General features: G+C 48.6%; 1 protein-coding gene across 10 annotated transcripts in view; it reads right to left on the reverse strand.

The window, feature by feature from the left end:
- Positions 1-24,797, reverse strand: part of kif1aa (kinesin family member 1Aa) — a 599,030-nt gene that overhangs the window by 512,350 nt on the left and 61,883 nt on the right. For 9 of the 10 annotated variants that reach the window (XM_085990745.1, XM_085990743.1, XM_085990740.1 and 6 more), the window contains exon 2: positions 3,898-4,071. In XM_085990745.1, the coding sequence (XP_085846871.1) occupies positions 3,898-4,003 (106 nt within the window). In that variant the 5' untranslated portion in view covers positions 4,004-4,071. The remainder of the gene's footprint in view (positions 1-3,897; positions 4,072-24,797) is intronic. The other variant, XM_085990737.1, reaches the window with a different exon arrangement.

The following is a 24,797-nucleotide window of genomic DNA, read 5'->3' on the forward strand; positions in this document are numbered from 1 at the left end:
GTACATAACCACAGACAGACACAGCCCTGTACATCACCCCAGACAGACACAGCCCTGTACATCACCCCAGACAGGCACAATCCTGTACATTAACCCTGACTGACACAGTCCTGAATGCCTCCCCAGACACATGAGTACGATAGAGCGGAATACAGAGGCAGTTTTAGATTGAATAACGTGTTCAAGGAGCCACACGACAGCAATGGTCCAATCGGACGTCAGAAAGTGTCAAAAGGTGTCTGAGGTTAATGTAGTTTTGATGTACTGTCACTAGGTGTCACTAGCATATTAATTGCACAATGTCAAATCACTCCACCAAGGACAGGGCTCATCACTATACAAAGGACCTCCAGGGCAGGTCACATCACTGCAATAAGGACCCCCAGGGGCAGGTCACATTATTGCAATAAGGACCACCAGGGGCAGGTCACATCACTGCAATAAGGACCCCCAGGGGCAGGTCACATCACTGCAGTAAGGACCCCCAGGGGCAGGTCACATCATTGCAATAAGGGCCCCCAGGGGCAGGTCACATCACTGCAATAAGGACCCCCAGGGGCAGGTCACATCATTGCAATAAGGACCACCAGGGGCAGGTCACATCACTGCAATAAGGACCCCCAGGAGCAGGTCACATCACTGCAATAAGGACCCCCAGGGGCAGGTCGCATCACTGCAATAAGAACCACCAGGGGCAGGTCACATCACTGCAGTAAGGACCCCCAGGGACAGGTCACATCATTGCAATAAGGACCCCCAGGGGCAGGTCACATCACTGCAATAAGGACCCCCAGGGGCAGGTCACATCATTGCAATAAGGACCCCCAGGGGCAGGTCACATCACTGCAATAAGGACCCCCAGGGACAGGTCACATCATTGCAATAAGGACCCCCAGGGGCAGGTCACATCACTGCAATAAGGACCCCCAGGGGCAGGTCACATCATTACAATAAGGACCACCAGGGGCAGGTCACATCACTGCAATAAGGACCCCCAGGGGCAGGTCACATCATTGCAATAAGGACCACCAGGGGCAGGTCGCATCACTATACAAAGGACCTCCAGGGCAGGTCACATCACTGCAATAAGGACCCCCAGGGGCAGGTCACATCACTGCAATAAGGATCCCCAGGGGCAGGTCACATCACTATACAAAGGACCTCCAGGGCAGGTCACATCACTGCAATAAGGACCACCAGGGGCAGGTCACATCATTGCAATAAGGACCACCAGGGGCAGGTCACATCACTGCAATAAGGACCCCCAGGGGCAGGTCACATCATTGCAATAAGGACCCCCAGGGGGAGGTCGCATCATTGCAATAAGGACCCCCAGGGACAGGTCACATCACTGCAATAAGGATCCCCAGGGACAGGTCACATCACTGCAATAAGGACCCCCAGGGGCAGGTCACATCACTGCAATAAGGACCCCCAGGGGCAGGTCACATCACTGCAATAAGGACCCCCAGGGGCAGGTCACATCACTGCAATAAGGACCCCCAGGGGCAGGTCACATCACTGCAATAAGGACCACCAGGGACAGGTCACATCACTGCAATAAGGACCCCCAGGGGCAGGTCACATCACTGCAATAAGGACCCCCAGGGGGAGGTCACATCACTGCAATAAGGATCCCCAGGGGCAGGTCACATCACTGCAATAAGGATCCCCAGGGACAGGTCACATCACTGCAATAAGGACCCCCAGGGGCAGGTCACATCACTGCAATAAGGACCCCCAGGGGGAGGTCGCATCATTGCAATAAGGACCACCAGGGGCAGGTCACATCACTGCAATAAGGACCCCAGGGGCAGGTCACATCATTGCAATAAGGACCACCAGGAGCGGGTCACATCACTGCAATAAGGACCACCAGGGGCAGGTCACATCATTGCAATAAGGACCACCAGGGGCAGGTCACATCATTGCAATAAGGACCTCCAGGGGCAGGTCACATCACTGCAATAAGGACCACCAGGGGCAGGTCACATCACTGCAATAAGGACCCCCAGGGGCAGGTCACATCACTGCAATAAGGACCACCAGGGGCAGGTCACATCACTGCAATAAGGACCCCCAGGGGCAGGTCACATCACTGCAATAAGGACCTCCAGGGGCAGGTCACATCACTGCAATAAGGACCTCCAGGGGCAGGTCACATCACTGCAATAAGGACCACCAGGGGCAGGTCACATCACTGCAATAAGGACCCCCAGAGGCAGGTCACATCATTGCAATAAGGACCACCAGGGGCAGGTCACATCACTGCAATAAGGACCACCAGGGGCAGGTCACATCATTGCAATAAGGACCACCAGGGGCAGGTCACATCACTGCAATAAGGACCACCAGGGGCAGGTCACATCACTGCAATAAGGACCCCCAGGGGCAGGTCACATCACTGCAATAAGGACCACCAGGGGCAGGTCACATCACTGCAATAAGGACCCCCAGGGGCAGGTCACATCACTGCAATAAGGACCCCCAGGGGCAGGTCACATCTTTGCAGTGAGGTGTTCTCTGCTTGATTCCTTGAGCCCAACATAAACTTTGAACAGGCTGAATCAGAATCTAACATACACTGGGAGCTCAGCTTTACTCTCAGGATAACAGAAAAGGGCTCCACCTCATGAACTGCACCTTAACCTAAGAAGTCTTGCCAGAACCAGAACAGCCTTCCAGCAAAGCTAATGCCGCCCAAACTGAGGAACACATTGCACCGCACAAGGTGTAATCAGAACATTGCTCCCTAAACTATAATTTCAGCTTGGTCAATACCACACTCTCTGTGCGATGGTCTCGTGATCTGACACCTTCCACCCAATGAGAGTCATACACATTGGTTAATGAACAGGGCAGTTGTTTCACAAAACAATATACCTTTCGCGGTGAAAGCAAACGCAAAGTGGTGGGACATGCCTATTGCACCTTCGTCCCAGTGTCACCATTCCTCACCTCAACAAATTCTTCCCACAGCAAAACAAAGGCAGAGGATCATTTGATTGAACACAAACACTTTCCCGCATTTTCTGCATGTTATGTTATTTTCTTCCTTCCAATTTTCTATATTTCCCCTTCCCTCCTCTGCTGGAGGCGCTGGCTCTCGCTAGGATACATATCACGGGTGACGGCCGCCTCGCCCCAGGTAGTCCTTCTTCACAGTGTAGACTATTCAACGTCGGTGACATCACAACCAAGCCCGGCACTCACAAACCCGCACTTTCCAGCAGGAATCACCGCACAGCGATCGGCAGCTGGAACCCTGGATGACTTTCCTTTCCACAGCCCACGGTCACGGAGGTCGACTGCAGCACCCCCTAACACCATTCCCACCGATACCAGCAAAGGCATAGAACCGAAGCAGAGGCCTTCTTGGTTGGTATGGCACGGTGCCATATAATTGACCAACTTTAGGGCAGGGGCCATGTTATACGCAGCTTCCTGGTATTCCCACTCAGTACCCCACCTCTCAAAGCCCTTTGCAAACCCTCCAAGTGTATGAAAAAATACACAGCTGTTCATTATAAAACACAAAATAAGGCAGAGCTCTTCCTATCTAACCACTGGGCCTCATCAGAATTAAACTAAACAGAAAGATAGGAAATCCCAGCAGTTGCTCTCAATGAAATGCCCATTTTACACTGGCAGTAAATCACATTCACACAAAGACGGTTTAGTGAACATGGGAGAACAGGACGACTTCTGATAACATCAAATAGCAGAACGATGCCAAATGCTCAGCCCGCAATGCTAAGGAGCCATTAATATTCCTGGCTCTGCCGCCTTTAAGGTTGCATAATCAGTTTTTGTCTTTCTATTTGCTCTGCATCCTTGCGGGCCCTGGGAGGGCAGACCGAAGCAGGCGAGCAGTGCGGTGCGGAAGCAAATACTCACTTGTTGTGTTTCCCGACATCTGAATAATGCATTTGCTGTCTCGGCCGATCTCTCTGGAGTTGAAAGGCCGGACTCTGACCGCCACCTTCACCGAGGCACCGGCCATCTTGGTTCCGTGAGCCTCTCAACAGAGAGGCTGGGCTGGTCTGTCGTTGTCTTGGTCAGACTACTGTCCTTGAGAGAGACAGAGAGAGAGGGAGAGAAAGGCAAGAGAGTAAATACATAGCTTTTTAATCCCGATTGTATCTCTACATAAACTTAAACTTCTCTGCCTTTGTGCTTCTCTCTTTCCTCTTTTAAGACGCTCCTTAAAACCTATCTCATCTGCCCTAATATCTCTTTATATGGCTTGGTGTCAAATTTTGTTTGATAATGCTCCTGTGAAGCGCCTTGGGATGGTTTACTACATTAAAGGTACTATATGAGTGTCAGCTGTGGCTCAGTGGGGAGGACTCCCAACTCTGAGTCAGAAAGTTGTGGGTTCAAGTCCCATTCCAGGGACTTGAGTATAAAAATCTAGGCTGACACTCAAGTATAGTACTTAGGAAGTGCCATCTTTCGGATGAGATGTTACATACGAATTAGGAGCAAGAGTAGGCCACTCCACCCCTCGAGCCTGCTCTGCCATTCAACAAGATCATAGCTGATCCAATTACTCCACATTCCCACCTACCCCCGATAACTTTTCACCCCTTTGCTTATCAAGAATCTATCTACCTCTGCCTTAAAAATATTCAAAGACTCTGCTTCCACCGCCCTCTGAGGAAGAGAGTTCCAAAGACTCACGACCCTCTGTGAGAAAAGATTTCTCCTCATCACTGTCTTAAATGGGTGACCCCTTATTTTTAAACAGTGACCCCTAGTTCTAGATTCTCCCACAAGAGGAAACATCCTCTCCACATCCACCCTGTCCAAACCCCTCAGGATCTTATATATTTCAATCAAGTCACCTCTTACTCTTCTAAACTCCAGCGGATACAAGCCTAGCCTGTCCAACCTTTCCTCATAAGACAACCCGCCCATTCCAGGTATTAGTCTAGTAAACCTTCTCTGAACTGCTTCCAACGCATTTACATCCTTCCTTAAATAAGGAGACCAATACTGTACACAGTACTCCAGATGTGGTCTCACCAATGCCCTGTATAACTGAAGCATAACCTCCCTATTTTTGTATTCAATTCCCCTCGCAATAAACAATAACATTCTATTAGCTTTCCTAATTACTTGCTGTACCTGCATACTAACCTTTTGCGATTCATGCACTAGGACACCCAGATCCCTCTGCATCTCAGAGCTCTGCAATCTCTCACCATTTATGCCTCTTTTTTATTCTTCCTGCCAAAATGGACAACTTCACATTTTTTCACATTTTCCCACATTATACTCCATTTGCCAGATCTTTGCCCACTCACTTAACCTATCTATATCCCTTTGTAGCCTCCTTATGTCTTCTTCACAATTTACTTTCCTACCTATCTTTGTGTCATCAGCAAATTTAGCAACCATACCTTCGGTCCCTTCATCCAAGTCATTTATATAAATTGTAAAGTTGAGGTCCCAGCACTGATCCCTGTGGCACACCACTCGTTACATCTTGCCAATCAGAAAATGACCCATTTATGCCTACTCTCTGTTTCCTGTTAGCTAGCCAATCTTCTATCCATGCCAATATGTTACCCCCTACACCATGAGCTTTTATTTTCCGCAATAACCTTTGATGTGGCACCTTATCAAATGCCTTCTGGAAATCTAAGTACAGTACATCCACAGTGCAGTTCCCCTTTATCCACAGCACATGTTACTTCCTCAAAGAACGCCAATAAATTGGTTAAACATGATGTCCCTTGCACAAAACCATGTTGACTCTGCCTGATTACTTTGAACTTTTCTAAGTGCCCTGCTATAACGTCTTTAATAATAACTTCTAACATCTTCCCTATGATAGATGTTAAGCTAACTGGCCTGTAGTTTCCTGCTTTCTGTCTCCCTCCCTTTTTGAATAAAGGAGTTACATTCACTATTTTCCAATCTAATGGAACCTTCCCCGAATCTAGGGAATTTTGGAAAATTAAAACCAACGCATCAACTATCTCACTAGCCACTTCTTTTAAGACCCTAGGATGAAGTCCATGAGGATCCGAGGACTTGTCAGCCCGCAGCTCCAACAATTTGCTCAGTACTACTTCCCTGGTGATAGTAATTTTCTTGAGTTCCTCCCTCCCTTCCATTTCCTGATTTACAGCTATTTCTGGGATGTTACTTGTAAACTCTATCGTGAAGATCGATGCAAAATACCTGTTCAATTCAACTGCCATCTCCTTATTTTCCATTATTAATTCCCCAGGCTTACTTTCTATAGGACCAACACTCACTTTGTTAACTCTTTTCTTTTTTAAATATCTATAGAAACTCTTACTATCTGTTTTTATATTTCTAGCTAGCTTTCTCTCGTACTCTAATTTTTCTCTCCTTATTAATCTTTTAGTCATTCTTTGCTGTTTTTTATATTCTGTCCAATCCTCTGACCTGCCACCCATCTTTGCGCAATTATATGCTTTTTCTTTAAGTTTGACACTATCTTTAACTTTTTTAGTTAACCACGAATGGTGGGTCCTCCCCTTGGAATTTTTCTTTCTTATTGGAATGTATATATTCTGTGTATTTTGAAATATCCCCTTAAATGTCTGCCACTGCAACTCTATTAACCTATTCTTTAACCTAATTTGCCAGTTCACTTTAGCTAGCTCTGCTTTCATGCCCTCATAATTGCCCTTATTTAAGTTTAAAAAACTAGTCTTGGACCCATTCTTCTCTCTCTCAAACTGAATGTAAAATTCAATCATATTATGATCGCTGCTACCTAGGGGTACCTTCACTATGAGGTCATTAATTAATCCTATCTCGTTGCACAATACCAGGTCTAGTATAGTCTGCTTTCTGTTTGGCTCCAGAATGTGCTGTTGTAAGAAACTATCCCGAAAACATTCCATGAACTCCTCATCTATGCTACCTTTGCTCATCTGATTTTTCCAGTCTATATGCAGATTAAAATCCCCCATGATTTTTGCCATGCCCTTCTGACAAGCTCCCTTTATTTCTTCCTTTATACTCCATCCTACCATGTGGTTACTGATAGGGGGCCTGTACACCACTCCCACAAGTGACTTCTTGCCTTTATTATTTCTCATTTCTACCCAAACCGCTTCTACATCCTGGTTTCCTGAACTTAGGTCATCCCTCTCTATTGTGCTAATACCAACATTAATTAACAGAGCCACCTCTCCACCTTTTCCCTCCTTCCTGTCCTTCCTAAATGTCATGTACCCTTCACTATTCAGGTCCCAATCTATGTCATCCTGCAGCCATGTTTCTGTAATGGCTCAGATCATATTTATTTATTTCTATTTGCGCTATCAGTTCATCTGTTTTGTTTCGAATGCTATGTGCATTCAGATACAGAGCCTTTAGTTTTGTCCTTTTATTATTTTTGTAACCTCTAGCCTTATCTGTTGATTCACTCTTAGATTTGTACTCTCTATCCCTTCCTGTCACGGACTGTTTATCATTTCCCATATTAATACCTTTCTCTATTGCCTTGTCTCTAATCTTTGAATTACCACATTTCCCAAATTTGATCCCATGCCCCCAATATTTAGCTTAAAGTCCTCTCTGCCGCCCTAGTTATACGACTCGCCAGAACACTGGTCCCAGCATGGTTCAGGTGAAGGCCAATGTTAAACCGAGTCGCTGTCTGATCTCTTAAGTGGACATAACAGATCCCATGGCACTATTTTGAAGAAGAGCAGGGAAGTTATCCCCGGTGTCCTGGCGAATATTTATCCCTCATTCAACATCACTGAAATAGATTATCTGGTCATTGTCACATTCCTGTTTGTGGGAGATTGCTGTGCGTAAATTGGCTGCCGCGTTTCCTACATCACAACAGTGACTACACTTCAACAGTACTTTATTGGCCGTAAAGCGCTTTGAGTGTGATGGATGCGAAAGGCACTATATAAATACAAGTCAAGGAACAGAAAAGGAGCCATTACATTGCTGGGTGTTTACTATAGATCCCCAAATAGTGAGAAGGAGATAGAGGAGAAAATTTCAGAGAAATGTAAGAATAATAGAGCAGTAATAGTAGGGGACTTCAATTACCCTAATATAGACTGGGGGGGAAACAAATTAAAAGGCAAGGAGGATGAAGAATTCCTAAAATGTGTACAGGAGAACTTTCTTAATCAGTATGTTTCTGGGCCAGTGAGGGAGGAAGCAGTGCTGGATCTTGTTCTGGGGAATGAAGTACAGCAAGTGGAGCGTGTGTCAGTGAGAGAACATCTGGGTAATAGTGATCATAATATAATTAGGTTTAAAGTAGTTACGGAAAGGGACAAAGAAAAATGAAAGGTGAAAATACCCACTGGAAGAGAGTCAATTTCAGTGATTTGAGAAGGGATCTAGCACAGGTGGACTGGAAACAAAGATTGGCCAGGAAATCAGAAAATAAGCAATGGCAGGTCTTCAAGGCAGAGATAGTTTGGTTACAAGCCAAGCATATTCCCATAGGGAGGGGAGATGGGACATCCAAGGCTAGAGCTCCCTGGAAGACAAAGGAAATAGAGATTAAAATAAAACAATAGGAGGTTCCTGGCAAATGTCAGGTAAAAAATACAGTAGAAAACCAGGCAGAATACAGAGAGTACAGGGGGAAATTGTAAAATGATAATAAGAAGGGCAAAGAGAGAATATGAGAAAAGATTAGCAGGTAACATAAAAGGGAACCCAAAAATCTTTTATAAATATAAAAAGTAAAATGATAGTTAAAGGAATGATGGGGCTGATTAGGGACAAAAAAGGAAATCTCCTTGTGAAGGCAGAGGGCATGACTGAGGTACTGAATGAGTACTTTGCATCTGTCTTCACAAAAGAAGAGGATGAAGTTAATGTTGCATTAGAGGAGGAGGGAGCAGGGATATGGATAGGATAAAAATAGACAGAAAGGAGGTGCTAAATAGGTTGGCATCACTCAAAGTTAACAAGTCACCCAGTCCAGATGGGATTCATCCTAGGCTGTTGAGGGAAGCAAGGGTGGAGATAGCAGAAGCTCTGCCAACAATCTTTGAATCCGTTTTGGATATTGGAGTGGTGCCAGAGAACTGGAGGATTACAAATGTACAAAAAAAGGGGAGAGGCATAAACCTGGTAACTACAGGCCAGTCAGTCTAATGTCAGTGGTGGGAAAGTTACTAGAGACCATTGTCAAGGACAAAATTAATTCTCACTTTCAGAAGTATGGATTTCTTAAAGGCAAACTGTGTCTGACTAACCTGATTGAGTTCTTTGATGAAGTAACAGAGAGGGTTGATGAAGGCAGTGCATTAGATGTTGTATACATGGACTTTCAAAAAGCATTTGATAAAGCACCACATAACAGACATTCAGAAAATAGAAGCACATGGGACTAAAGGGACAGTGGTAACTTGGGCAAGTAATTGGCTAAGGGATAGAAGGCACAGAGCAGTCGTGAACGGATGTTTTTCTGACTGGACAGAAGTATGCCGTGGGGTCCCCCAGGGGTCAGTATTAGGACCACTGCTCTTTTTGATATATATTAATGACCTGGATTTGGATATATGGGTCATAATTTCAAAGTTTGCAGAAATTCAGAAATGTAGCAAACAATAAGGAGAATAGTATCAGACTTCAGAAGGACTTGGACAGACTGGTGAAATGGGCAGACACAAGGCAGATTAAATTTAATGTGGATAAGTGTGAAGTGATGCACTTTGGGAGGAACATCATGGAGAGGCAGTATAATCTAAATGGTACTATTTTGAAAGGAGTACAAGAGAAGAGATCCTGGGGGTGCATATTCACAAATTCTTAAAGGGGTAGCAGGGCAAGTTGATAAGGTGGTTAAGAAAGCATATGGAATACTTGGCTTTCTAAATAGGGGCATTGAATACAAAAACAAGGAAGCCATGCTAAAGTTTTACAAATCACTGGTTAGGCCTCAGCTGCAATACTGTGTACAATTCTGGGCACCACACTTTAGGAAGGATGTTAAGGCCTTGGAGAGGGTGCAGGTGACAGTTTACCAGGAGGATACCAGAGATGAGTGATTTCAGTTATGTGGGGAAATTGGAGAAGCTGGGATTGCTCTGCTTTGAGCAGAAAAGGTCAAGGGGAGACCTAATAAAGGTATTCAAAATTATGTGGGGTTTTCATAGCGCAAGCAGGGAGAAAATGTTTCCTCTGGCAAATGAGTCAGTAACCAGAGGTCATAGAATTAAAATAATTGGCAAAAGAACTAGAGGGGGAATGAGGAGAAATTTCTTCACACAGAGGGTTGTTAAGATCTGGAATGCACTCCCTGAAAGGGTGGGGGAACCAGATTCCATTAGAACATTCAAAAGGCAATTGGCCATGAACTTGTAGAGGACCAATGTGCAGGCACTATGGGGAAAAGACTGGGGTGTGGGACTAAAATAGACCACACTTTCAAAGAACCAGCACAGGCACGATGGAGTGAATGGCCTCCTTCTATACTGTAAGATTCCTTTAACTTGGCCAGGGACGGAGTGGTACAGTGGGTCAGACACTGTCCTGTCACACTCTGGGACTGGGTGTACAGTGGATCAGACACTGTCCTGTCACACTCTGCGACTGGGTGTACAGTGGGTCAGACACTGTCCTTCCACACTCTCGGACTGGGTGTACAGTGGATCAGACACTGTCCTGTCACACTCTGCGACTGGGTGTACAGTGGGTCAGACACTGTCCTTTCACACTCTGGGACAGAGTGGTACAGTGGATCAGACACTGTCCTGTCACACTCTGCAACTGGGTGTACAGTGGGTCAGACACTGTCCTTGCACACTCTCGGACTGGGTGATGCAGTGGGTCAGACACTGTCCTTTCACACTCTGGGACTGGGTGGTACAGTGGGTCAGACACTGTCCTTTCACACTCTGGGACTGGCTGGCACAGTGGGTCAGACACTATCCTTTCACATTCTGGAACTGGGTGGTACAGTGGGTCAGACACTGTACTTTCACACTCTGGGACTGGGTGGTACAGTGGGTCAGACACTGTCCTTTCACACTCTGGGTCTGGGTGGTACAGTGGGTCAGGAACAATACAAGGGGCGAAGGACGGTGAGTCCATAAGGGTGACCCCGAGCTTCCGGTCGCCTGTCATTTTAATTAACGCAGATTGGGTGACCGCTTTGCGGAACACCTCCGTTCAGTCCGTAAGGGTGACCCTGACCTTCCGGTCGCCAGTCATTTTAATTCACCGCTCCATTCCCACTCGGACCTCACCGTCCTTGGCCTCTTGTATTGTTCCATGGAAGCTCAACGTAAACTCGAGGAACAGCACCTCATCTTCCGATTAGGCACGTTGCAGCCTTCCGGACTCAAAATCGAGTTCAACAATTTCAGATCATAACCTGCCCCCTATTAATTTTTTACCTGTAATTTTTCCACTCCTTTCCCTCCCCCCGCCACTCTTTCCTCTTGTTTCACTCTCTCACCTGGCAGCTATTTCTTGCCCTGCCAGTACACTTCACACCTAATCTCAGCCTATTACCATCTCGTCTGGCTTCGAATACCTTTTATTGTCTCTTCTACTACTTTTGTCTCTTTCACTTCATTTGTCCGATCGCAGCCCTGCCTTCGATCTATTTTATTTTCTTTCCAGTTTTGAAGAAGGGTTCGACCCGAAACGTCAACTCAAATTTCTCTCCACGGATGCTGCCTGACCTGCTGAGTCTTTCCAGCATTTTCTGTTGTTATTTCGGATTTCCAACATCTGCAGTATTTTCCTATCGTACTGTCCTTTCACAGTCTGGGACTGGGTGGTATAGTGGTTCAGACACTGTCCTATCACACTCTGGGACTGGGTGGTACAGTGGGTCAGACACTGTCCTATCACACTCTGGGACTGGGTGGTACAGTGGGTCAGACACTGTCCTTTCACACTGTGGGACAGGGTGGTGCAGTGGGTCAGATACTGTCCTTCCACACTCTGGGACTGGGTGGTGCAGTGGGTCGGACACTGTCCTTTCACACTCTGGGACGGAGTGGTATAGTGGTTCAGACACTGTCCTTTCACAAGCTGGGACTGGGTGGAACAGTGGGTCAGACAATTTCCTCTCACACTCTGGGACTGGGTGGTACAGTGGGTCAGACACTGTCCTTTCACACACAGTGACTGGGTGGTACAGTGGGTCAGACACTGTCCTTTCACTCTCTGGGACAGAGTGGTACTGTGGGTCAGACATTGTCCTGTCACACTCTGGGACAGGGTGGTGCAGTGGGTCAGATACTGTCCTTCCACACTCTGGGACTGGGTGGTGCAGTGGGTCGGACACTGTCCTTTTATACTCTGGGACTGGGTGGTACAGTGAGTCACACACTGTCCTTTCACACTCTGGGACGGAGTGGTATAGTGGTTCAGACACTGTCCTTTCACAAGCTGGGACTGGGTGGTACAGTGGGTCAGACACTGTCCTTTCACACACAGTGACTGGGTGGTACAGTGGGTCAGACACTGTCCTTTCACACTCTGGGACAGAGTGGTACTGTGGGTCAGACATTGTCCTGTCACACTCTGGGACTGGGTGTAGCGTGGGTCTGACACTGTCCTTCCACACTCTGGGACTGGGTGGTACATTGGGTCAGACACTGTCCTCTCAGACTCTGGGACTGGGTGGTACAGTGGGTCAGAAATTGTCCTTTCACACTCTGGGTCTGGGTGGTACAGTGGGTCAGACACTTTCGTTTCACACTCTGGGACTGGGTGGTACAGTGGGTCAGACACTGTCCTTCCACACTCTGGGACTGGGTGGTGCAGTGGGTCAGACACTGTCCTTTCACACTCTGGAATGGAGTGGTATAGTGGGTCAGACACTGGTCTTTTACACTCTGGGACTGGGTGGTACAGTGGGTCAGACACTGTCCTTCCACTTTCTGGGACTCGGTAGTGCAGTGGGTCGGACACTGTCCTTTCACACTCTGGGACTGGGTGGTACAGTGGGTCAGACACTGTCCTGTCACACTCTGGGACTGGGTGGTACAGTGGGTCAGACACTGTCCTGTCACACTCTGGGACTGGGTGGTACAGTGGGTCAGACACTGTCCTTCCACTTTCTGGGACTCGGTAGTGCAGTGGGTCGGACACTGTCCTTTCACACTCTGGGACTGGGTGGTACAGTGGGTCAGACACTGTCCTGTCACACTCTGGGACTGGGTGGTACAGTGGGTCAGACACTGTCCTGTCACACTCTGGGACTGGGTGGTACAGTGGGTCTGACACTGTCCTTCCACACTCTGGGACTGGGTGGTACAGTGGGTCAGACATTGTCCTTTCACACTCTGGGACTGGGTGGTACAGTGGGTCTGACACTGTCCTTCCACACTCTGGGACTGGGTGGTACACTGGGTCTGACACTGTCCTTTCACACTCTGGGACTGGGCGGTACAGTGGGTCAGGCACTGTCTTTTCAGACTCTGGGACTGGGTGGTACAGTGGGTCAGACACTGTCCTTTCAAACTCTGGGACTGGGTGGTACAGTGGGTCAGGCACTGTCATTTCAGACTCTGGGACTGGGTGGTACAGTGGTTCAGACACTGTCCTTTCACACTCTGGGACTGGGTGATACAGTGGGTCAGACAGTGTCCTTTCACACAGTGGGACTGGGTGGTGCAGTGGGTCAGACACTGTCCTTTCACACTCTGGGACTGGGTGGTACAGTGGGTCAGACGCTGTCCTTTCACACTCTGGAACTGGGTGGTATAGTGCATCAGACACTGGTCTTTCACACTCTGGGACTGGGTGGTACAGTGGGTCAGACAGTGTCCTTCCACTTTCTGGGACTCGGTAGCGCAGTGGGTCGGACACTGTCCTTTTATACTCTGGGACTGGGCGGTACAGTGGGTCAGACACTGTCCTGTCACACTCTGGGACTGGGTGGTACAGTGGGTCAGACACTGTCCTTTCACACTCTGGGACTGGGTGGTACAGTGGGTCAGACACTGTCCTTTCACAGTCTGGGACTGGGTGGTACAGTGGGTCAGACACTGTCATTTCACGCTCTGGGTCTGGGTGGTACAGTCGGTCAGACACTGACCTTCCACACTCTGGGACTGGGTGGAACAGTGGGTCAGACACTGTCCTTTCACACTCAGTGACTGGGTGAAACAGTGGGTCAGACACTGTCCTTTCAAACTCTGGGACAGAGTGGTACAGTTCACTTAACATGAAATCCTTATATATTTCGACCTGGAATATCCAAGGTCTACGCTCTTCACTGCGAGAAGTGAAGAGTAGGACCCCAGAGTTCATAGATGAAACTAAAGACCTAGATATTATCATTTTACAGGAAACTTGGTATAAAGGAAAAGGACACACTGGCTGTCCCCAAGGGTACACTGAGCTGGTGGTCCCCTCCAATAAATTACCAAGTGTAACCCAAGGCAGAGACTCCGGAGGCATACTGATCTGGTTTAAAACAGAACTTAAGAATTACATCAAATTTATAAAAAAGGGCGAAAACCATATGTGGCTCAAACTTGAGAGGGAGATTATCTCAAACACCCAAGATGTTTACATTTGCGCACTTTATATCCCTCCAATCGATTCCCCGTACTTTAAAGAGGACACCTTCTCCAACATGGAGGGGGAAATTATCCAATACCAGGCCCAGGGGAACGTGTTGATCTGTGGGGACCTCAATTCAAGAACGGGCGAAGAACCAGACTTCACCAATAATCAGGGAAACAATTACGTTTTCGGGAATAACCACTTTGACATCCCTTCCCTTCCATACAGGCATAACTGCGACAAGCAGTCAAATACCAACGGAAAACAGCTACTACAGCTCTGTCGAAACCTGGGTCTGTACATTGTCAATGGTAGGTTCATAGGAGACCTCCTAGGAAGATCGACCTATTGCTCACCTCTTGGCTGCAGCACAGTAGACTATATGATTACAGACTTAGACCCATCCTCTTTCAGAGCATTCACAGTCAAACCACAAACAACACTGTCAGATCACAGTCAAATTACTATGTTCCTCAAAAAGACAGAAACAAACAACATAGAAACACAACCCAGTAAACTGTACAACACCAAAAAATCGTACAGATGGGCCAAAAACAACATGGAAAAATACCAGAAAACAATTAGCAATGCCTCAACTCAAGCTCTCTCGGACACCTTTCTGGATAACATATACACTCACAATAAAGAAGGCGTAAACCGGGCAGTTATTAAACTAAACAATATTTTTGATAATTTGGCAACAAATGCAAACTTGAAAGCTCACAAGAACAAACCCAAACAAAAAACTATGAAAAATGGTTTGACCGAGATTGCCATAACATGAGGAAAAAACTTAGAAAAATATCAAACCAAAAACACAGACATCCAGAAAACGAGGAATTATGCCTTACTTATTGTCAGACACTAACACAATACAGAAACACACTCAGAACCAAAAAAGAGCAATATATTAAGAATACACTCAGCTCCATGGAGGAATCCATTGATTCCAATTGTTTCTGGGAAAACTTGAAAACACTACACAAAAAACAACACGACGATTTGGCCATTCAAAATGGGGACACATGGGTAAACCACTTTGAAAAATTATACCAGAAAAACACACTAAGACCAGAGCAACAACAAATATGCAAAAAACTGGAAAAGCTAGAAATGGCCATAAAAGATAACCAAAACCCGCTAGACGCCATAATAACAGAAAAAGAACTTCTTGAAAAACTCAAGGACCTGCGACCAGGAAAAGCCTGCGGGACAGACGGCATACTAAACGAGATGATTAAACACACAGACAACAAAATGAAACTGGCTATCCTAAAACTCTTCAACTTGGTTCTGAGTGTCGGTTATTTCCCTGATATCTGGAACAAAGGACTCATAACGCCCATATACAAAAGTGGGAACAAAATCGACCCAAACAACTATCGAGGCATCTGTGTAAACAGTAACCTGGGGAAGGTATTCTGTAGCATCATAAACAAAAGACTTATAAACTTCCTTGAGGAGCACAATGTCTTGAGTAAAAGCCAAATTGGATTCCTGCCAAACTATAGAACATCCGATCATATCTTCACCCTACAGACCCTAATTGACAAACACGTTCACCAAAACAAAAGCAAAATCTACGCATGCTTTGTAGATTTCCAGAAGGCTTTCGACTCCATCTGGCATGACGGTTTATTCCTGAAACTTATCGAAAGCGGGGTAGGAGGGAAAACATATGATGTAATTAAATCAATGTATACAAACAACAAATGTGCAGTTAAAATTGGAGACAAACAAACAAAATACTTCCCACAGGGGCGGGGGGTGACGCAGGGCTCGCCAATCTCACCGACACTCTTTAATATTTACATAAATGGATTGGCAAAACTACTTGAACAATCTACAGCACCCGGCCTCACCCTATATGAATCCAAGGTTAAATTCCTCCTCTATGCAGACGACCTGGTTCTGCTGTCACCAACTAAAGAGGGTCTACAGCAGAACCTGGACCTGCTGGAGTCATACTGCCAGACTTGGGCCCTGACAATAAATCCCCAAAAAACCAAAGTCCTTGTGTTCCAGCAAAGATCCAAACATCAGGGACCCAAAATAAATTTCACAGTAGGAACAACCAAAATTGAACAAACCACTAACTACACATACTTGGGCTTAAAAATCAGTTCTACGGGAAACTTCAAACTGGCTGTGAATGAACTGAAAGAGAAAGCAAGAAGGGCTTTCTATGCCATCAAAAAATCAATCCAAATAGAAATCCCAATTAGCATTTGGCTCAAAATTTTCAAATCAGTAATTGAACCAATTGCACTCTATGGCAGTGAGGTATGGGGACTGCTAACTCAACAAGAATTTGCAAAATGGGACAAACACCCAATTGAGATCCTACATGCAGAATTCTGTAAAAGTATCCTCCGGACTCAAAGGAAAACAGTAAACAATGCATGCAGAGCGGAACTAGGCCAATATCCATTAATAATCACTATCCAAAAAAGAGCCACCAAATTTTGGAATCACCTGCAAATGAGCAACCCCCAATGCTATCACTACGACGCCCTGAAATGCCAAGAGCTGACCATAAAGAAGAACACCCTCAGTCAACTAGTCCTGGGACTCAGTGAAGTAACTACTAACAATACTAACAATAACCAGCCCCAGGACAGTGACAGGGTAACACAAAGAATTCGACCCAACACAATCATCGCTAAGCAAAAGGAAAAATATCTGACATATTGGGCAGAAACAACAAAAACCCAAAGCAAACTCAATTGCTACTTGGCCCTAAACAGACAATACAACACAGCTGATTACCTGACCATGGTAAAAGATAACAAACTGAGAAGAACCTTGACAAGGTACAGACTTAGCGAACATAGCCTAGCGATCGAAAAAGGCAGACACAGGCAGGCCAGGCTGCCAAGAGAAGACAGGATATGCTCTCACTGCAGTCAGGGAGTAGTGGAGACAGAGATGCACTTCCTCACAGCCTGTGGAAAATATCAGGGCATCAGGGAGAATTTCTACCAAAAATTCTCACAAGTATGCCCTGAATTCAGAAATCTGAATAACAACCAAAAACTCCCATTCCTACTGGGAGAGGAGAGAAGCTGTGTAACACTGGCGGCACACTATGTTACAGCTTGCCATGAACAGAGGGACAACCAGTAAACTAAGAAAAGAATATATATAAACAATGCGAATGTATATTTATACACGCAGGGATATACCTGTTTATACACTGTATGAATAGAACTGCGTTTATGTGCTCAACCATAAATGTATTTTGATGCTTTGGCAACATAAGATGTAACTTATCATGCCAATAAAGCGATTTGAATTGTGAATTGTGAATTGGGTCAGACACTGTCCTTTCACACTCTCGGACTGGGTGGTACAGTGGGTCAGACACTGTCCATTCACACTCTGGGACTGGGTGGTGCAGTGGGTCAGACACTGTCCTTCCACACTCTGCGACTGGGTGGTACAGTGGGTCAGACGCTGTCCATTCACACTCTGGGACTGGGTGGTACAGTGCGTCAGACACTGTCCTTTCACACTCTGGGACAGGGTGGTACAGTGCGTCAGACACTGTCCTTTCACACTCTGCGACTGTGTGGTACATTGGGTCAGACACTGTCCTTTCACACTCTGGGACTGTGTGGTACAGTGGGTCACAAACATACCTTCCACTCTGTGGGACTAGCTGGTACAGTGGGTCAGACACTGTCCTTTCACACTCTGGAACTGGGTGGTACATTGGGACTGACACTGTCCTTCCACACTCTGGGACTGGGTAGTACAGTTGGTCAGACGCTGTCCTTTCACACTCTGGGACTGGGTGGTACAGTGGGTCAGACCCTGTCCTTTCACACTCTAGAACTGGGTGGTACATTGGGATTGACACTGTCCTTCCACACTCTGGGACTGGGTACTGCAGTGGGTCGGACACTGTCCTTTTATAGTCTGGGACTGGGTGGTACAGAGGGTCAGACACTGCCCTTTCACACTCTGGGACTGGGTGGTACAGTGGGTCAGACGCTGTCCTTCCACACTCTGGGATTGGGTGGTACAGTCGGTCAGACACGGTCCTTTCACACTCAGGGACTGGGTGGTACACTGGGTCAGACAGTGACCTTTCACACTCTGGGACAGAGTGGGACAGTGGGTCAGACACTGTCCTTTCACACTCTGGGACTGGGTGGTACAGTGGGTCAGACACTGTCCTTTCACACTCTGGGACTGGGTGGTACAGTGGGTCAGACCAGTGACCTTTCACACTCTGGACAGAGTGGTACAGTGGGTCAGACACTGTCATTTCACACTCTGGGACTGGGTGGTACAGTGGGTCAGACACTGTCCTTTCACACTCTGGGACTGGGTGGTACAGTGGGTCAGACACTGTCCTTTCACACTCTGGGACTGGGTGGTACAGTGGGTCAGACACTGTCCTTTCACACTCTGGGACTGGGCGGTACAGTGGGTCAGACACTTTCCGTTCACACTCTGGGACTGTGTGGTACATTGGGTCAGACACTGTCCTTTCACACTCTGGGACTGTGTGGTACAGTGGGTCCCAAACATACCTTTCACTCTGTGGGACTAGCTGGTACAGTGGGTCAGACACTGTCCTTTCACACTCTGGAACTGGGTGGTACATTGGGACTGACACTGTCCTTCCACACTCTGGGACTGGGTACTGCAGTGGGTCGGACACTTTCCTTTCACACTCTGGGACTGGGTGGTACAGTGGGTCAGACCCTGTCCTTTCACACTCTGGAACTGGGTGGTACATTGGGACTGACACTGTCCTTCCACACTCTGGGACTGGGTACTGCAGTGGGTCGGACACTGTCCTTTTATAGTCTGGGACTGGGTGGTACAGAGGGTCAGACACTGCCCTTTCACACTCTGGGACTGGGTGGTACAGTGGGTCAGACACTGTCCTTCCACACTCTGGGATTGGGTGGTACAGTCGGTCAGACACTGTCCTTTCACACTCTGGGACTGGATGGTACAGTGGGTCAGACACTGTCCTTCCACACTCTGGGGCTGGGTGGTACAGTGGGTCAGACACTGTCCTTTCACACTCTGGGACTGGGTGGTACAGTGGGTCAGACACTGTCCTTTCACACTCTGGGACTGGGCGGTACAGAGGGTCAGACACTTTCCGTTCACACTCTGGGACTGTGTGGTACAGTGGGTCAGATACTGTCCTTTCACACACTGGGACTGGGTGGTACACTGGTTCAGACACAGACCTTTCACTCTCTGAGACTGGGTGGTACAGTGGGTCAGACACTGTCCTTTCACACTCTGGGACTGGGTGGTTCAGTGGGTCAGACATTGTCCTTTCACACTCTGGGACTGGGTGGTACAGTGGGTCAGACACTGTCATTTCAGACTCTGGAACTGGGTGGTACAGTGGGTCAGACGCTGTTCTTTCACACTCTGGGACTGGGTGGTAGTGCTTCAGACACTGTCCTTTCACACTCTGGGACTGGGTGGTACAGTGGGTCAGACACTGTCCTTTCACACTCTGCGACTGTGTGGTACAGTGGGTCACACACTGACCTATCACTCTGTGGGAGTAGCTGGTACAGTGGGTCAGACACTGTCCTTTCACACTCTGGGTCTGGGTGGTACAGTGGGTCAGACACTTTCCTTTCACACTCTGGGACTGGGTGGTACAGTGGGTCAGACCCTGTCCTTTCACACTCTGGGACTGGGTGGTACAGTGGGTCAGACGCTGTCATTTCACACTCTGGGACTGGGAGGTACAGTGGATCAGACGCTGTCCTTTCATACTGTGGGTCTGGGTGGTACAGTGGGTCTGACACTGTCCTTCCACACTCTGGGACTGGGTGGAACATTGGGTCAGACACTGTCCTTTCACACTCTGGGACTGGGTGGTACAGTGGGCCAGACACCGTCCTTTCACATTCTGGGACTGGGTGGTAGTGGGTCAGACACTGACCTTCCACACTGTGGGACTGGGTGGTACATTGGGTCAGACATTGTCCTTTCACAATCGGGGACTGGGTGGTACAGTGGATCAGACACTGTCCTCTCACACTCTGGGACTGGGTGGTACAGTGGGTCAGACACTGTCCTCTCACACTCTGGGATTGGGTGGTACAGTGGGTCAGACACTGTCCTTTCACACTCTGGGACTGGGTGGTACATTGTGTCAGACACTGTCCTTTCACACTCTGGGACTGGTGGTACAGTGGGTCATACACTGTCCTTTCACACTCTGGGACTGGGTGGTACAGTGGGTCAGACACTGACCTTTCACACTCTGGGACTGGGTGGTACAGTGGGTCAGACACTGACCTTTCACACTCTGGGGCTGGGTGGTACAGTGGGTCAGACACTGTCCTTTCACACTTTGGGACTGGGTGGTACAGTGGGTCAGACAATGTCCTTTCACACTCTGGGACTGGGTGGTATAGTGGGTCAGACACTGTCCTTTCACACGCTGGGACTGGGTGGTACAGTAGGTCAGACACTGTCCTTTCACACTCTGGGACTGGGTGGTACAGTGGGTCAGACACTGTCCTTTCACACTCTGGGACTGGGTGGTACAGTGGGTCAGACACTGTCCTTTCACACTCAGTGACTGGGTGGTACAGTGGGTCAGACACTGTCCTTTCACAATCTGGGACTTGGTGGTACAGTGGGTCAGAAGCTATTCTTTCACACTCTGGGACTGGGGGGTACAGTGGGTCAGACACTGTCCTTTCACTCTGTGGGACTAGGTGGTACAGTCCTTTCACACTCTGGGACTGGGTCGTGCAGTAGGTCAGACACTGTCCTTTCACATTCTGGGACTGGGTGGTACAGTGGGTCAGACACTGTCCTTTCACATTCTGGGACTGGGTGGTTCAGTGGGTCAGACACTGACCTTTCACACTCTGGGACTGGGTGGTACAGTGGGTTAGACACTGTCCTGTCACACTTTGGGACAGGGTGTAGCGTGGGTCTGACACTGTCCTTCCACACTCTGCGACTGGGTGGTACAGTGGGTCAGACACTTTCCTTTCACACTCTGGGACTGGGTGGTACAGTGGGTCAGACACTGTCCTTTCACACTCTGGGAGTGGGTGGTACGGTGGGTCAGACACTGTCCTTTCACACTCTGGGACTGGGTGGTACAGTGCGTCAGACACAGGTCTTTCACACTCTGTGACTGGGTGGTACAGTGGGTCAGACACTGTCCTTCCATGTTCTGGAACTCGGTAGTGCAGTGGGTCGGACACTGTCCTTTTATACTCTGGGACTGGGCGGTACAGTGGGTCAGACACTGTCCTTTCACACTCTGGGACTGGCTGGTTCAGTGGGTCAGACATTGTCCTTTCACACTCTGGGACTGGGTGGTACAGTGGGTCAGACACTGTCATTTCAGACTCTGGGACTGGGTGGTACAGTGGGTCAGATACTTTCCTTTCACACTCTGGGACTGGGTGATAAAGTGGGTCAGACACTGTCCTTTCACACTCTGGGACTGGGCGGTGCAGTGGGTCAGACACTCTCCTTTCACACTCTCCGACGGTGTGGTACAGTGGGTCAGACATTGTCCTTTCACACTCTGGGACTGGGTGGTACAGTGGGTCAGACACTGTCCTTTCACACTCTGGGACTGGGTGGTACAGTGGGTCAGACACTGTCCTTTCACACTCTGGGACTGGGTGGTACAGTGGGTCAGACACTGTCCTTTCACACTCTGGGACTGGGTGGTTCAGTGGGTCAGACATTGTCCTTTCACACTCTGGGACTGGGTGGTACAGTGGGTCAGACACTGTCATTTCAGACTCTGGAACTGGGTGGTACAGTGGGTCAGACGCTGTTCTTTCACACTCTGGGACTGGGTGGTAGTGCTTCAGACACTGTCCTTTCACACTCTGGGACTGGGTGGTACAGTGGGTCAGACGCTGTCCTTTCACACTCTCGGACAGAGTTGTACAGTGGGTCAGACACTGACCTTTCACTCTGTGGGACTGGGTGGTACAGTGGGTCAGACACTGTCCTTTCACACTCTGCGACTGTGTGGTACAGTGGGTCAGACACTGTCCTTTCACACTCTGGGACTGGGTAGTACAGTGGGTCACACACTGACCTATCACTCTGTGGGACTAGCTGGTACAGTGGGTCAGACACTGTCCTTTCACACTCTGGGTCTGGGTGGTCCAGTGGGTCAGACACTTTCCTTTCACACTCTGGGACTGGGTGGTACAGTGGGTCAGACCCTGTCCTTTCACACTCTGGAACTGGGTGGTACAGTGGGTCAGACACTGTCCTTTCACACTCTGGGACTGGGTGGTACAGTGGGTCAGACGCTGTCATTTCACACTCTGGGACTGGGAGGTACAGTGGTTCAGACGCTGTCCTTTCATACTGTGGGTCTGGGTGGTACAGTGGGTCTGACACTGTCCTTCCACACTCTGGGACTGGGTGGAACATTGCGTCAGACACTGTCCTTTCACACTCTGGGACTGGGTGGTACAGTGGGTCAGACACTGTCCTTTCACATTCTGGGACTGGGTGGTAGTGGGTCAGACACTGACCTTCCACACTGTGGGACTGGGTGGTACATTGGGTCAGACACTGTCCTTTCACAATCGGGGACTGGGTGGTACAGTGGATCAGACACTGTCCTCTCACACTCTGGGATTGGGTGGTACAGTGGGTCAGACACTGTCCTTTCACACTCTGGGACTGGGTGGTACATTGTGTCATACACTGTCCTTTCACACTCTGGGACTGGGTGGTACAGTGGGTCAGACACTGACCTTTCACACTCTGGGACTGGGTGGTACAGTGGGTCAGACACGGACCTTTCACACTCTGGGACTGGTGGTACAGTGGGTCAGACACTGTCCTTTCACACTTTGGGACTGGGTGGTACAGTGGGTCAGACACTGTCCTTTCACGCTCTGGGACTGGGTGGTACAGTGGGTCAGACACTGTCCTTTCACACTCTGGGACGGAGTGGTACAGTGGGTCAGACACTGTCCTTTCACACTCTGGGACTGGGTGGTGCAGCGGGACGGACACTGTCCTTTCACACTCTGGAACGGAGTGGTACACTGGGTCAGACACTGTCCTTTCACATTATGGCTCTGGGTGGTACAGTGGGTCAGACACTGTCCTTTCACACTATGGCTCTGGGTGGTACAGTGGGTCAGACACTGTCCTTTCACACTCTGGGACTGGGTGGTACAGTGCGTCAGACACTGGTCTTTCACACTCTGGGACTGGGTGGTACAGTGGGTCAGACGCTGTCCGTTCACACTCTGGGACTGGGTGGTACAGTGCGTCAGACACTGTCCTTTCACACTCTGCGACTGTGTGGTACAGTGGGTCAGACACTGTCCTTTCACACTCTGGAACTGGGTGGTACATTTGGACTGACACTGTCCTTCCACACTCTGGGACTGGGTACTGCAGTGGGTCGGACACTTTCCTTTCACACCGTGGGACTGGGTGGTACAGTGGGTCAGACCCTGTCCTTTCACACTCTGGGACTGGGTGGTACAGTGGGTCAGACACTGTCCTTCCACACTCTGGGATTGGGTGATACAGTGGGTCAGACACTGTCCTTTCACACTCTGGGACTGGGCGGTACAGTGGGTCAGACACTGTCCTTTCACACTCTGGGACTGGGTGGTACAGTGGGTCAGACAGTGACCTTTCACACTCTGGGACAGAGTGGTACAGTGGGTCAGACACTGTCCTTTCACACTCTGGGACTGGGTGGTGCAGTGGGTCAGACACTGTCCTTTCACACTCTGGGACTGGGTGGTACAGTGGGTCAGACAGTGACCTTTCACACTCTGGGATTGGGTGGTACAGTGGGTCAGACACTGTCCTTTCACACTCTGGGACTGGGTGGTACAGTGGGTCAGACACTGTCCTTCCACACTCTGGGATTGGGTGGTACAGTGGGTCAGACACTGTCCTTTCACACTCTGGGACTGGGTGGTACAGTGGGTCAGACAGTGACCTTTCACACTCTGGGACAGAGTGGTCCAGTGGGTCAGACACTGTCCTTTCACACTCTGGGACTGGGTGGTAGAGTGGGTCAGACACTGTCATTTCAGACTCTGGGACTGGGTGGTACAGTGGGTCAGACACTGTCATTTCAGACTCTGGGACTGGGTGGTACAGTGGGTCAGACGCTGTCCTTTCACACTCTGGGACTGGGTGGTACAGTGGGTCAGACACTGACCTTTCACACTCTGGGACTGGGTGGCACAGTGGGTCAGACACTGTCCTTTCACACTCTGGGACTGGGTGGTACAGTGGGTCAGACACTGTCCTTTCACACTCTGGTA

Source organism: Somniosus microcephalus, chromosome 6, assembly GCF_052327205.1.
Source record: "Somniosus microcephalus isolate GS21.2 chromosome 6, FLI_Smic_1.0, whole genome shotgun sequence".
NCBI classification, from domain to species: Eukaryota; Metazoa; Chordata; class Chondrichthyes; order Squaliformes; family Somniosidae; genus Somniosus; species Somniosus microcephalus.